Source organism: Castor canadensis, chromosome 2 (assembly GCF_047511655.1).
Source record: "Castor canadensis chromosome 2, mCasCan1.hap1v2, whole genome shotgun sequence".
Lineage (NCBI taxonomy): Eukaryota > Metazoa > Chordata > Mammalia > Rodentia > Castoridae > Castor > Castor canadensis.
Window position 1 is genome coordinate 189392115 of NC_133387.1, and position 16069 is coordinate 189408183.

The following is a 16069-nucleotide window of genomic DNA, read 5'->3' on the forward strand; positions in this document are numbered from 1 at the left end:
GGCATAAGTAGGAGGATTGTGGTCAAGTGTCTGGCTGGGCAAAATAGCGAGATCCTATCTGAAAATAACCTGAAGTAAAAAGGCATGGAGACTTGGCTCAAGTAGTAGAATACCTCCCTAGCAAACACAAGGCCCTGAGCTCAAACCCCAGGACTCAAAAAGCAAGCAAGCAAAAAAAAAAAAAATGGACATCCTTCATTCTGTTTCTTTTCTCAGTGACTTTTGAAACTTTGACTGTTTTATTTTTAGAGTTTGTTACCCAAAGTACCACTAAGTACTAAGTTGAGCCTGTACTTTCTATGCAGAAGAAGCAGACCAAAGTGTTTAATAATGTGCTAATGGGAAAGTACTTAGTATGGGAGTATGAATTTCTTAATTCTGTAAAACAGACGCAGGAAGACTGTTGATTAAGAGAAGGAAGAAAATGCTTTTAGGGTTGTGACTGGACCATCTCACTATTAACAAGTCGAGTCTATTCCTACTTTTGTTTGTGTCCAGCTTAGGGCCACTGGTCCTTGTTGATGAATACCTGATTGTTCTCCTTTCCAGATACAATTTATGATGAAGATGAGGTGCTTTTAGCTCTTGCAGAACAGCTGGGAAATTTCACTGGCCTGGTGGGAGGTCCTGACTTTGCCCACTGTCTGCTGGTGAGTATTTACCTGCTACCAGCCTTCCTTCTAGAACTTATGTAGTATACAGGATACATTGTTTGGTGATAGATACTGCAGTATTTTTTATGCAGATCTGTTTTATGCAGTATTTTTATACAGATCTTATGGACAGATAGTCAAAATGCTAGTCGTTGAGAGAATTTTGAACTCAAACCTTCTTATTTTTTTCTCTACTGAATAGAAATACTTGTTTCTGCCTATGTAGACTTACTTGTTAGAGGCAGGAAGGAAAAGGATTTGATTATTTGTATAGGTTTCCTCCCCGTCCTCTGAAATTGGAAGTCTTAATTTTCATCTGGAAGTATTTTTTCTGTAACTGTGTACCTTTTGCTTTTGATTTAGTTTGTGAATTTGATGAGTTCAAGTTAGTGGACATTTGTTGAGAAGCCCACTGTATCAGGCACATTGTAGTTACACCATTAATGTTAAAGACCAGTGCAGATGGAATGAAGCCTGTGTCTTTCTGTGTAAACAAATAATTACTGCACCATCTTAACTGGAGAATATAAGCACATGCAAAGTACACAAGTAATAGAGAACAGAAAGGGATCAGCTTTGGGTTATCAGGCAGGACTTCTTGGGAGATGATGTTTGAACTAGATTTTAAAGGATGACTGAGAATTCAACAGTTGGATAAGGTGGGAAGTATGCTTTAGGGTTTTAAATATTGTGTACATGATGCCAACTCCAGAGAAGATAGATAAGTAGATAAGTGTAAGTTTATAGAAATTGATAGATTTATTATGCACTATATATTTATCTGTGATATATCTGTAATTTTTCTATTTGGATGTCAAACAGATATTTCATATATACCTACAACAGAGCTCAATTTTCTTCCCAGAGTAATGCTTCTCATTTAATTGTTAAAGAGATAAAAACCTAGAATACTTTTTCTTTTTTTTCTTCCTTTCTTTTCCCTTTTTCCTTTCTATGTTGGGGATTGAACTCACAACTTTGTGTGTGCTAGGCAAGCACTCTACCATTAAGCTGCCTTCCCAGCCCTAGAATGTATACAAGGTATTCTAACTCCTCTTTCCTTCCCCACCTCTAATCCATTAGTAACTCCTATAGATTGTACATGTATTTCAAGTCAGTCCCTTCTCTCCTTCTTTACTACTGCTGCCCTAGTCAAAGTACCATGGTTTTTCCTTTAGATTACTGCAGTATTTTCCTAACTACAGATGTCCCTGATTAATGATGGTTTGACTTAGGAGTTTTTGACTTACAGTGGTGCAAAAATGATATGCATTCGGTGGAACTTACCTCAAATTTTGAATTTTGATCTTTTCTGGGACTAGCAGTATTTGGCACATTACTCTCATATGTAGCCCAGTATTGGCAGCAAACTGAGCTCCCTCCGGGTCAGGCACACAATCACAAGGGTAGACAAGGCAGTACTCTTCAGTGTACTTGGGCCTAAACTGTGATGCTTATAGGTTAGGCTTCAATGCATTTTTGACTTAAGGTATTTTTGACTGATGATGGATTTATTGTATGTAATTCCATTGATAGTGAAGGAGCATCTGTAGTTGCCTTCCAGTATTCCCTCCCAGACCTACAATTCACTCTTCACCTACCAGATGGATCACTGTCTGTGATAGCTCCTAGAAATCCAAACCTGACAACTTAGCTTACAAAACCTTTCTGTGATATGCCTTTATAGGCTTATCATGTATCATAGTCCCTCTTGATAACTTCATTCCCTTCTCTTTGGTCTTCTTTCATTTCTTTGAATAAAAACAATTTTATTATTGCCATAAGACCTTTGCCCAGGTACTGCCTCTAATGAAATGCTATTTTGAGCTTTCTGTGGCTGGCTCCTTGTCATGCAGACTTGAACTCATCAGAGAGGCTTTCCCAAATCACCCAACTTGAAATAGCGTCACAGTCACTCCTTATCACTTCATCTGGTTCTATTTCTTTATATAGTACTAGTTGCCATCTAAATTTTTCTTGATTCATTGTATTTTTCTGCAGTAGATTGTAAACTCCCCTTAAGCAAGGAAACTTGTTTACCTGTTTCTTCATATTGTTAGAGCTAGATTACAACAGTAATCATTTATTGAAAGAATGAGTTTCATAGGCTTGGAACTGTGAAGCTTTTTTTTTCCTAGGTTCCTTATTTCAGGACTCTGCTTCACCATCTTTTTGTTTGTTTTCTTCTTTTTTTTTTTAAATTGTGCTAGGGGTACATTGCGGCAATTACAAAAGTTCTTAACAATTTATCAAATATATCATACTTGAATTCACTATCTCCATCATTCTCTCCCCTTCCCCCCATTCCTGGAATAGTTTCAGCAGGTCTCATTTTTCCACTTACATACATGTGTACACAGTGTTTGCATCATATTCATCCCCCTAACACCCTTTCCCCACATCCTCCCCACTCCCACTGGTACCAACTGCCCAGATAGTTCATTTTGTCTGCCCTCGGAACTGTGAAACTTGTTGAATTCAAAACTGCTGAAGTATGAAGAATTGAAGATGGAGTAGACAGGAATGGTCACCAGGGGCCAGTAAGAAATGGACACGGAGAAGTGGGCAGACTTCAACTCAAGAGACAACTCACAAGCAATTCTCTGGAGTTTGGTCTTATCTTGTAGTAGTGTTAGAGGTAATCCAGGGGTACTGTGTGAGCGGAAGTCATAACAGGCGGGATAGATAATGAAAGATTCAGGTAAGAGGTAGTATCTTTTCTTTCCTTCTTTTTTCTTTTCTTTTTTTTGGCAGTTCTGGGCCTTACTTAAGCTGTACCCCGATGGAGGTATAGAGTACCCTCTATAATACAGAACTGTCTACCTCTGTAACTTTTTTTTAAGTCTAGGCTGATGCTGTACTTCTTGAGCCTTGAGCCAAGCCTCTAGCCCTTTTTGTTCTGGTTATTTTGGGATGGGATCTTATTTTGCCTAGGCTGACCTAGACTGTAGCTGGGATGACAAGTGTGTATCACTGTCCAGCTTTCTCTGTTGAGACGGGGTCTTGTGAACTTTTTTGCCCAGGCTGTCCTGGAACCTTGATCCTCCTAATCTTCACCTTCTGAGTAGCTAGGATTACATGTGTGAGCCATTGTCACCTGACCAAATAATTTTTGAACTGTATAATTAGACATTTCATTTTGAGTCATTATTCTTTTGTTTCACTCTGTTGGTCATTTCTCCAAGTGGAATTTTGTGATTTACCCTTTGTAGTTTGTGGTGGATGCTGAATCTATATGGACCAAATGCAAATGCAGAAAGGTTTAGGTTCAGAGAACCAGCCTGTTTTCACTTTTCAGGGGGCCATTGGCATATTCAATTTCTGACCCTAGACTAGGCTCTCAACCCCTTTGGTCTCTTCTGTTTCTAAAGCTGCAAGCAAGATGTCCTACCATTTCTTTACTCTTCATTTGATTGTTCTGTCAGAAATTCCTGCTCTTTGGTTTATGGAAAGATTCTGAATGTATCGGCCTTTTATGGGTTAGATAAAGTGATGGCATGAGCTAGTAGACAGGGTTGCTTGAACCTCCAGGAGTGGTAGGGTAGTGCTTAAAAAGCTGTGGATTCAGTGGTCTGACAAGATGTCATCATGTAATTGTGCCCAATGTTGGTTGTATTTTTGTACTTACTCTTAAGGAAATACACACAATTCTGTCTGAATTTGGCTACATATCATTTAAACTTAATGATTCAGCTTCCAGTAATATTAATATTGTGTCAAGTCTTTTACACTGTGTCATATTGTAGACACCATCTGGGAATTGCCATCTGGGACATGGGATCTTGGCTTTTCAACAGAAGTCGTGTCTCCAGGTTGACTATACCATATGTTATCCTGGTGTGAACTGAAAGTAACCATTTGGTATGAAGTAGCTAACATTCTGGTTACATGTCCCTCTTCCCTTCAGCCACATTAAAGGTGACAATCTGTATCTAACCTCATTCAATAAGTTTCCCTCTCTGGTTTTCCTTTTTGAACTGTCCAGCCTCCTTTGGAAAGTCTGGCGACTGTGGAAGAGACTGTTGTTCGAGACAAGGCTGTGGAGTCCCTGAGGCAGATCTCCCAGGAGCACACTCCTGTAGCTTTGGAAGCTCATTTTGTACCTCTGGTGAAACGCCTAGCAAGTGGCGATTGGTTCACTTCTCGCACATCAGCTTGTGGTTTGTTCAGCGTTTGCTATCCCAGAGCTTCAAATGCTGTCAAGGCAGAAATTAGACAGTAAGATACACTTATTTTTTAGTATTTGGGGTTATTGGGTAGTCATAGCTGAGATTTTACACATGACCCTGAATGATGTTTCCATACCGGGGTAGTTGGGTTGTGCCATTTTTTTTAAAAATTCATTTGAATATACCAGTGTTTTATTTTTGTTCCTTCTTTGAGTAGAAACCTAATCACTGATATTTGTAAGAGACAATTTTTTTCAGTATCTTTCTATGTTGGGTATGTTTAATAAAACCATAGTATTTGACAGGAATACCTTCCTTGTTTTCTGCTATAGGCACTTCCATTCTTTGTGCTCAGATGACACACCAATGGTACGACGCGCTGCTGCTTCCAAATTGGGTGAATTTGCGAAAGTTTTGGAATTAGACAGTGTGAAAACTGAAATTGTTCCATTGTTCACTAATCTAGCTTCAGATGAACAGGTAAATCAATTCTAGTATTTAAGAGGCACAGATCTATGTGTTCCTCCCCTCTAACATTTTAAATATTTCTTTAGGGTGTTTTGGTTCTTATGGTAGGTCCTTTCTGCAAAGTTAATGCTTAATTCAGGCCTGGTATGACTCATCTCAGTGTCACATTTCTTTCTTAACAAGACCATGATTTTCTCCCTTACATTAGCAGTTGTTAAAAGAAGAGGGAGTCAAAGAGGAAATGGTAGCCATAATAATAGAAAGGAAGAACAAAACCGCATCAAAGGATTGTATACCTTTGGGAATTGCAGGCTGTATTGTGATGTGGAGACTTTGAGATGAATAAGCATGTATTATGTTTAGAAAGCCATTTGGCCTCTGTACTAGTGTATGGAACTACTTGGTATAACAGCTTTAAATCCAAGTGTCTGGATTTCTTTGGTATAGAAAAATAATAAAAATAGCAAACATCTACTAATGTACTTAATTTTGGCTGTTTCTCTATATGGAGGGGGTGGATTGGTTCCAGGATCATCTGAGGATGCTGCAGTCTGCAGATGCTCAATTCCCTTTTGTAAAATGGTGTGGTAGTTGCATGCTGCTGTGTTTAGACTCCTGTATATTTTAAACAATCTCTAGACTACTTACAAGGCCTAGTGCAACATAAGTGATGTGTAAGTAGTTACTACATTGTTTAGGGAATAATGACAGGAAAAAGTCTGTATGTGTTCAATATAGACAGAATTTTTTCCAAATAGTTTCAATCCATACTTGGTTGAGTACATAGATACAGGAGGTTGGCAATTTTTTACCTGCTACTTGTTTTTAGGGTTTTTTTGGGGGGGGGCAGTGAAACTGGGGTTTGAACTCAGGGCTTCATGCTTGCCCTCCAGTCCATTTTCTCTAGTTATTTTGGAGATAAGGTCTCATGAACTATTTGACCAGACTGGCTTCAAACCGGGTTCTTCCCAATCTCAGCCTCCCAAGTAGCTAGGATTACAGGCATGAACATGTCTTCTGTATGTCCTGCAAAATGGTAGTTGAATCTAGAGTAGGGGTTTGTAAACTTTTTCTGTGAAGGCTGACTAGTAAATATTTTAGGCTTTGTGGGTCGGATAGCCTCTATTGTAATTATTCAACTCTGCTGTTGTGCAAGAGCAGCTGTAGAGAATACGTACACCAACAAACATGGTAGTATTCTGTTAAAACCTTATGAAAATTATGACCATTGTTTTCTTCACCCTTGACCTAGAGGCTTCATGAAATTTAGGTTTGATATTTTTGGATGGGGGTATGCTAATAGTAGCATTTGATGCTCAAAAAATATTAAATGCTTTATTGCAAAATATGTATGTGTGTGTTCCTTCTGACCACTAATAAAAGACTCATTCATTCATTGAAAAAATAATTACCCACTCTATATCAGGCACTGTTCTAGTGCTGGCATACATTGTTAAACAAGGTATTCAGAGGCCCTGCTGTCATGGAGTTTATGTTTTAATAGAGAAAAGCAACAATAAACAGATAAATATCAGGGGTAAATGTTATAAAAATTAATTAGGTTGGCATAATAGGGAGTGATTATAGGGTATCAACTGGTTAGTCAGGAGAGGACTCAGAAGTGACATTAACCAAAACATGAAAAAAAATATTGTCCAGTCCTTTTTGTAGAGTGTCAGAGTTCTAGGAAAAAAGAATTTCAGGAGGAGAGGACATGCGTAAAGGTCTGAGGTGGGAATATAGTGGTGGAAAGACTCTGGTAAGAGGTGAGGTTGGAGAAGATGAATAGGGTCAGAGCTTTAAATCAGAGTAGAGTTTTGATTTTCTTCTGTAGATGCAGTGAGACTCCATTGAGATTTTGAGCAGAGATGACATGGTGTAATTTACATTTTTAAATGATCAATTCTGGCTTCTAGGTGGAATGAGTGAAAAGGAGGAGAATAGACACAGAATTAGACTTTTAGAATAATAAGGCAAGAGGTGATGGTTGTGAACTCAGGTGCTAATAGTGAAGATAGAGGTTAAACAATTTAGCACTGTTGCCTTGGCTGAGGGAAGAGGAATCAAGGTCTAGAATTTTGACTTGAGCATCTGGATGAATGATGGTATCATTGCTAAGATTCAGTGGAAGAGGAACAGATACGGGGAGAATATCAGATTCTGAAAGAGAAGTGATAACAAGAATTTGCTGGCATATATTTCTGTAGGTAACAGTAATTCCTTGATTCAGCATCATTTTCAAAATCTAGAAATAGCTCAGTGGTCACTACCAAGAACCTAATTCTGTCTTTTTTACCTGCTCATTTTGGAAACAGAGCAGGGCAGTGAGTGTGTCGTAGGCATATATGGTCAATTATTGTTGATGTATTTCTTTTTCTTTTTCTTTTTTTTTTATTGGCAGTAATGGGATTTGAACTCAGGTTATTTGTTAGGCAGGTGCTCTACCACTTGAATCATACCTCCAGCACGATGTACTTTTCCAGTATTTTGGAAAGTTGGAGTCACTGTCATCTTTCTCTTGGTTATGTATATTCCACATATTTGTGCATTGATAAATTCAGTTTTTTGTCCTGTTTCACTTGGGTGTTCACATATTTACATGTTTCAGTTTCTGTGATTCCCAAGTCTACCGCCTCAATTCCTAGTGTCCAGTTGAGTTTTAATTATATATTTCTTCTTGCTCAAAGGACGTATAGTTAGTTGGTGCATTGGCATTTGGCAGTTTATAGTTGCATAACTGAGTTCATTAATCCTATACATTTCTGATTTTTTTCTAGACATGGTTACCTCAAAGTTTGTTTTTGATCTTCAACATTTATTTTCCACTTTTTTTTTTAAACTAACTTTTCCTTTGTTATATCATTCTCATGCCAAAACTCCTGTGAATCCTACTGCAAACTGTGAAGTTTGAAAACTGAGCTTCCTAAGTGATTTCCCAGACTGGAGGTGTGGCTCAAGTGGTAGAGTGCCTGCTTTTATAAGCATCAAGGTCAAAGTTCAAACCCCTGGCCTCTTTTTCTCTGTTCTAATCTGTTATAAATAAATTACTCATGTCTGATTATCATTTTTATCCCTCAGTTTCCTTCTACAGTAAAGCTTTGAATACATTATTAAAATGTTCTTTTTTACATTTAATCTTTATATTTCATTTCACTTTCCTTAATAAAAACTGCATCCTAGCCAAGGTAATTTGCTGTTCTTGAATAAAATCACTTGTATATTTATAGCTTTCACATGCCATTCTAGGTGAAGGGAGCAGCTATTCAACTACTTCAAACCACATATGGTGTCCCCCCCCTTTTTAAGTAATACCTACAATAGCACTGCTGCATATGACACATGGCCCCATGGCTCTCCATAAATATTGTCTAACAGAAATTTTGTTCCTTTAGGATTCAGTACGTCTCCTAGCTGTGGAAGCTTGTGTCAGTATTGCCCAGTTACTATCTCAGGATGACCTTGAGGCCTTGGTAATGCCTACCCTTCGGCAAGCAGCAGAAGATAAATCTTGGCGAGTTCGCTATATGGTAGCTGACAAATTTTCAGAGGTAAAATTATTGTAGTGGCATTTTGAAGTATTTAAGGACATCCCTCCACCCCCAAAAAAATATTTAAAAAGAAACATTCTCTGTTGTACTGAAATGTTTTGAATTCTTTTGAGTGGGAAGTATTGTAAAAATACACTTGAAGATTACAGTATTTTATTTTCTAATTATTTTGTTAATATGCATTAAACCAGTTCAAAATTTTTTTTTAAGCTCCAGAAAGCTGTGGGTCCTAGAATCACCCTAAATGACCTCATTCCCGCCTTTCAGAACCTACTTAAAGATTGTGAAGCTGAAGTTCGAGCAGCCGCTGCCCACAAAGTAAAAGGTTGAGTTCAGTTTATGTGGTAACACTTGTCATTTATTTGGGTGCTCTGTCTCTTTTTTTTTTAATGTTAGTAAATTTTGCTCTTTTTAAAAATATTCTTGAGTATGTTTCAAATAAACAGAAATGATTTCAATGTGTGAAAATTTCACATTGTCTTATAAAGCTACTTTATATTTCAAACCAAACAACTATTTATCTTTTTTCTGTAAAAAACGTATTTGCAGGTTGGATTTCTGTTGTATACAAGGACTTAAAGATAGACTATTTCATTTAAAGTGAGAGTCATTTTTCCCATTAGAGCTTATTGACTTAAAAATATGATTTGATTTAACTTGCACTTGTTGAAAAATCCTAATTAAGTTTACTTATTTGACTTCTTGAAAATGGCTGTGTGGGAGCACTAATTTTCTATTTATTATCTCTTCAGAACTTTGTGAGAACTTGCCCATTGAAGGTAGAGAGACCATAATTATGACTCATATTCTGCCCTACATAAAGGTAAATGTAACCTCATTTTATTTTGCCTTACTTTGTCTTTTTTTTTTTTTTTTTTTTTCTTTTGGCATTGGGGGTTGAACTCAGGGCTTCATGCTTGTAAGGCAGGCGCATGTGAGTTACAACTCCCGCCCGTGCAGATATATCTTACCTCCATTTTTTTCCTTTAAAGTTATTGAAGTTAAAGGTGGTGAGGTAGATATGTTAAATTTGTGATGCTATTTATTGTTATTAATGCCTGTTGTAATTCTAAAATGTTCTTTGGTGCTTCAGTCTGTTACCCAACATCGGCTGAGGGGACATTGTCAAATAATGTATTGAAATATTGCTCTCCTTAAGTTCCTTGGAAGATGATGTGGAGGTTTCTGTTGTCTTGCAAAAAAGAGTCTTTTAATTTTTATTATATTTTAGGAATTAGTATCTGATACCAATCAACATGTCAAATCAGCTCTAGCTTCTGTAATTATGGGACTATCTACCATTTTGGGCAAAGAGAATACCATTGAACATCTTCTACCTCTTTTTTTAGCTCAGTTAAAGGATGAGGTAAGTCTGGCTATCAGTTCTCTTACCTTTGATAATGTGATTTTGGTTTGGGCATTTGCTAAAGTAGGAGCTAAAATATGGAAATGGATTTTAAAAAACTCCAAAAACATAACTAGCGGTGCTGGTGGCTCATGCCTGTAATCCTATCTACTTGGAAGGTTGAAATCCTGGAGGATTTCTGTTTGAGGCCAGTCTGGGCAAAAAATTAGCAAGAACCTATCTCAACCAATAGCTGGGAATGGTGATGTGCGCCTATTGTCCCAGCTATGGCCAGGAAGCTTAGAATAGGAATACTGTGGTCTGGGCTGGCCAGGGTAAAAACAAGACCCTATTTGAAAAATAACCAGAGCAAAAAGGGCTAGAGGCATGACTCATGCCAGAGAGCGTCTGCTTTGCAAGCATGAAGACCTGAGTTCAAATCCCAGTACCACCAAAAACACAAACAAACAAAAAACCCCATCATAACTTACTTTAAACTTTTGACAATCCCACTGTTTGGGTAGGGGGTTACAGATTCCCCAGAATGTGGGTACAAGCCTAAAAATGTCTGTTCATCTTCTCTGTTTAAGTTTTGCTTTGTATTTACCGGTTCCTTACCTCTCAAGCTAATGTATCTGTGCTTAAAAATGTCTTTTATATAATGATAGCTAACATATATGTTGTATGATTGATATGTGCCAGACATGATACTAAGCTCGTTGTGTATATTGCTAAATGTAATACAACAGTCTTATGACATAGATCTTTCTTGTACTACCATTTCCAGATGAGGAAGCTGAGGCACAGAGGGATTTTGCCTGAGATCTCTTGGCAATGACAGGAGACTTGAGTACATGTAATTTAATTCCAGAGCCTGTGCTCTTTGCTGTCCTGTAGACTTTTCACAGGAAGTTCTGGTTAAGATCACTTACATTTATGTGTGTTGAATTACATATGTACTCAGTATTCACTATTTCCTTTATGCTATGCTTTTTTTTTTTTTTCCTCAGTATTAGGAATTGAATCTAGGGGTTGTGCATGCTGACCTACACCCCTAGCCCTGTACGTTTTTTTTCCACCAGAGTCAATCCTTTTTAATTTTAAATTTTCTTCACACTTTTAAATCTTAATCTTGATAGGAGAACATTGTGGAGAGGACTTAATTTTTAAATGTGGTCTCTGGGGACTTTTGTACTTACAGTGTCCTGAAGTTCGTTTGAATATCATCTCCAATTTGGATTGTGTAAATGAAGTGATTGGAATCCGTCAGCTCTCTCAGTCTCTCCTTCCTGCCATAGTGGAACTGGCTGAAGATGCCAAATGGAGGGTCCGGCTTGCCATCATTGAGTATATGCCACTGCTGGCGGGCCAGCTGGTGAGGATGTGTGCTCTGTGAACTGGAGGGTTGGGTCAAACAGTGGAGCTTTACCATGGCAAGTAGGAGGCCAAAATAGTCCATATGATTTTGTTTATTTAGATGCACAAAAGTATAATAAGCTTGTTCTTCTTGCCTATAGGATGGTTTTTATTTTCATTAGTACATTAACTTTTAACAGAAAGGTATTATAGAAATACATATCATTTTACCACTACCATAGAACAACAAAGCCACAGAAGAATATGATCCAGTTCTTGGTATATGGAACATAAATTTTATAATGTCTAACGCCTATGTGACTCTTAAGGAGTAATCCACGAAAAACCGAAGGAAGTATGGTTTCAAGATAAGTCAGCTTCACTTTTTGTTCAAGATAGCTTCTCTGGTTGCTTGTGTTCTAAGCAAAATGTCCCTAGGAACCATTTTTCCTACATTGTGATTAAAAGTGGTTGAGGAACACCATATAGAAAAGCTTGGCCAGAGTCCACGTTATCACAGTGTCTGTTAACTGTTGAGTTTCATTATTAGTTTTACTCTCATACTACTGTAATGAAAATTTCAAAGCTGGACCATTGTTCCACATATTTTCTGTTTCAGTAGGTGTCTTAGATAGTACTAACTTTCATAGACCCTTACTCCTGCTGATAGTACTTAATAACAGTGTATTGTAAATGTTAGGATATAATTGGAGAGTTGACAAGAGACTGTATTTGGTGTTCCATTTCTGCTGGCTTACCATAGTGCCTGTAATAAATTAGGCACTTGACCATTGTTGATTGTTGAATAAAAATTGTTTTATTTTTACTATCTCAAATATTAAATAAATATTTATAAATTTTATTAAATAAAAACTTATTTAACACACTCTGTGTCAGTGTACTGCTGACATTACTATGGTTTGCTTCATCCTTCTGCCCCACTTCCATAGTTTATGGGGTTTATTTTTTCTTTTCTTGGACCACTGAATTTGTTTTGTATTTAGTGTATGAACATGCATCTTTGTGGATGTTTGAGGCAGTATGTTTATAACATTTGAAGTGTGCCATTCTTCAAAATGGATGCCAAAGATAATTAGCAGATCTAAAAGGGTCAGGCAAAGTCATCTTGTCATCCTTGTCCACTGTTACTTCTAAATGCTGAAGGTCATTTTCTGTCCTTCATTGGTTAACTGTCAGAGATCACTCTCCACCCATTAGCAGCAGTGGCTAATAGGTTTGCTGAAGACTGTAGGGAGGGTGAATTTTAGTATCTTTTTTTGTGTGTGTGTGTGGGGAGAAGGGTTTAAACTGAGGGCCTACATCTCGAGTCACTCTGCCAGTGCTTTTTGTGATGTTTTTTATATTTTTGAAATAGGTTCTCGCAAACTATTTGCCTTGGCTGGTTTCGAACTGTGATGCTCCTGATTCCTGACTTTTGAGTAGCTAGGGTTACAAGCATGAGCTACTGGAGTCCAGCAGCACCATTTCTTTTTAACCTCTTCTCTCCCTCAACCTTGAAAGTCTCCAAGCACTGCTAACTTATACTGAGCAGTATGGAAGCAAGGCACATGGTGACTTTGGCTGGCTTATACCTGTCTGACAGGGGTGATAAACATCGCTATGGGACATTTTGATTTTCAGTTTTAAACTTCTTGTTAGAATATATATTCTCCTTAATTTTTCTTTTTTAAAAAAAATTTATTAGCATGTATTTATTGTACAGAGGGTGTCACTGTGATGTTTCCATATGTGCTTGCAATGCACCTTAGTTAGGTTCACCCCCCACCATCATTCTCCCTCATCCTCCTTCCCTCTACTTAAAATGATTTTGACAGGTATGAATGTTCTGTTTTTATACAAGTATGTAAAGTACATCCACTGTATATACCCTCTTTTAACCTCTTCATTCACCTCCCGCTCCCACTATTCCCAGCCTAATGGGACCTATTTTACATTCTTGTCTGTACTTCATTATTTGTTTATTCATTGTTCAAAGGGGTTTTACTATGGTATTTCACCTGTAAATATGTTGTACTTTAATCATCTATTATTCTTTCTTACCCCTTTCCCCTAACCCCTTGTTAGTCACCTGTGTTTAGTTATGCGGTCTTCCTACACAGATGCAGTGTATTCAGTATTACTCACTCTATCTTTTTCTCTTTTTTTCCCTCTTTCCCTTGTCCCCTCAAACAGTTCCATGATTGCAAACCTGTTTTCGGGGCGGGGGGTGGGGGGGGAGTGTGTGTGTGTGTCCGTGTGTCCAGATCGCAGGGTCTAAGGTTCGGGTGCCTTTTTTGCTAGGATCACAGAGGTTTTAGGACCAGAAGGCTGATGACCAAACTGGCAAATTTTTTATTTTTGCATTAAGCTTATAAGTAGTACAAAGCTGGAAGTTATACACTGCAAGGAGAATTTCTGTGCCTGGGAAACAATGCCCTCTACCTGAAAATAATGTCCTCGCTTCAAAACTCCCTGGTTTCATAAAAAAAACTTGGACTCTCCTGGTTTCACCTAGTTTCTCCTTGTTTCACATACACAAATCCCAGGCCTGGTTGCCAAGGGCATGCTGCCCTGTTCCTGGCCTTTCATAAATAAATATCTTCAGGTTAATGTTTCTTTTCTCCAGACAAAGGGAGCCACTCCATGTTTCCCTAAAACCCCAGTGAGAGATGTGGTGTACCTGCAGTCTCTGACCTTGTCAGATTGTGGCTCATGGCTCCCAACATTTATACATATGTATGATTTTGTATTTGTGTATTTGTTTATCTTTTGGATCTATCTTCCACATGGGAGAGAAAACATTCAACCTTTGTCTTTGTGAACATGATAGTCTTACTTTGTTTAACATGATAGTCTCCAGTTCTTAATTTTTCTTTATGTGTAAAATATTTTTGATAATTCATTCAACATACAAAATTCTCTAAAGACTATACATGGTCTGCCTTATAGACCATAAAGAGTAAATATAAAGTTAAATCACAAAAATCAGGGAATAAAAGTTAAAGTTAATTAAGACTGAAGGAAAATCCTCAACCTGAAATGAAAAATCTTTGAGAGCTGAACTGATGGTCTAGTTCCCAAAACCTGTTCATAATGGTCTGTTAGGTGATGCCATTCAAGTACTATTTTCAAAGCACAGACCTTTATAGTTCATGCCTTTATTTTTAAAATACATAATCACTGGATCAGGAACTTGTGTAGAATTCAAAGAATCAAAAGACTAAACTTACTAGACCCCAACAGGAAGGCCCCAGGAAAGATGTTCACTGTGCTTCCACACGTGGTGTGGAAGTCCTGGGGTGAGAGGCCTGTGTAAATGACTCCTACAGCTCATACTCGCCCTGTGCTGAGGCTGCCCGGTTGACAGTCATGAGGAGCTGGGCTGGGAGAGCCAGGTGGTTCTACTGGTAACTTCATGCTGAGGCTCCGGCCTTGTGCACTTGTGCCTGCCTTTTTCTCCCTCTGTTGCTTTCTCCCATTGTCGCAGCCTTAAGGATTTGTTATGTAGTTAACCAAAAAAGGGAACATGACTGAGAATTATTATTATTGACAGGTATTTTCCTGGATAATTTATTTTTACCAGTAATGTAGATTTTGCTTGGAAGACTGTCTAGTTGCTTTCTTCCCACTCCTCTGCAGTATTGTGTCTAGCTTCTGGCCATCCTGTTCTTCTGCCTAGCAGGGCTGATGCCATTGCACTTATGTTTTCTTTTGTTTATGATTTTTTTTTTTCTTGAGATGGTCTTACTAGGTAATCCAGGCTGGCCAAGAATTCACGATCCTTCTGCTTCAGCCTCCTGAGAGCTGGGTGGTGCATACCACCCTCCCCCTCAGCTATTTGTTTATTTATTTTGTGGTACTGGGGGGTTGAATTTAGGGCCTCATGTTTGCTAGGCAGGTGCTCTACCACTTGAGATACTCCACCCACTCATGGTTGTTTATTTATGATTTCTGTCCAGTAAAATAGATTTATACTTTGTAAATCCCATGGTATTACTTTTCTGGTTGTTTCATGAATTCAGCTTGTTTGAAAACAAGTATTTAGTCTTTAGTAATCTTTGTGTAATATAAGTAGAGTGTCTTGATTCCTAAACTTTAGAGATGTGTATTAATGGAATATTCTCTATTCATAGGGTGTGGAATTTTTCGATGAAAAGCTGAATTCTTTATGTATGGCCTGGCTTGTGGATCATGGTGAGTAGATAACTTAAAAACAGATTATCACGGAAAGCCCAGGGTTTTCATATATCCTGTGTTGTCCATACACTTCATGATTTAACCACATATTTTGTCTTAACAATGTAGGGATGTAGAAAACTAGATTATTCCAGTAGCTTTCTCTGAATACATATTTGACATTGCTTTCAGTCATTTTTCTACTTAATAAATTTAATTTGTCCATTAAATAATCTCTTTGTTCTTTATTACCCATCCTCTCATGTCATCTTCTGACTTTCTCTGTTACATACATACTTATTCCTTTTGATGTCAATTGCCATCAGCCATTAGTGTCAGCACCTACACTGGGAT

General features: G+C 37.8%; 1 protein-coding gene across 1 annotated transcript in view; it reads left to right on the top strand.

The window, feature by feature from the left end:
• The window catches only part of Ppp2r1b (protein phosphatase 2 scaffold subunit Abeta), a 36138-nt gene that overhangs the window by 1169 nt on the left and 18900 nt on the right, over window positions 1-16069 (top strand). The window contains 9 exon segments of the mRNA XM_020165854.2: window positions 550-650; window positions 4639-4871; window positions 5155-5302; window positions 8683-8838; window positions 9049-9163; window positions 9591-9661; window positions 10070-10204; window positions 11385-11558; window positions 15673-15733. Coding sequence (XP_020021443.2) covers window positions 550-650; window positions 4639-4871; window positions 5155-5302; window positions 8683-8838; window positions 9049-9163; window positions 9591-9661; window positions 10070-10204; window positions 11385-11558; window positions 15673-15733 — 1194 coding nt within the window.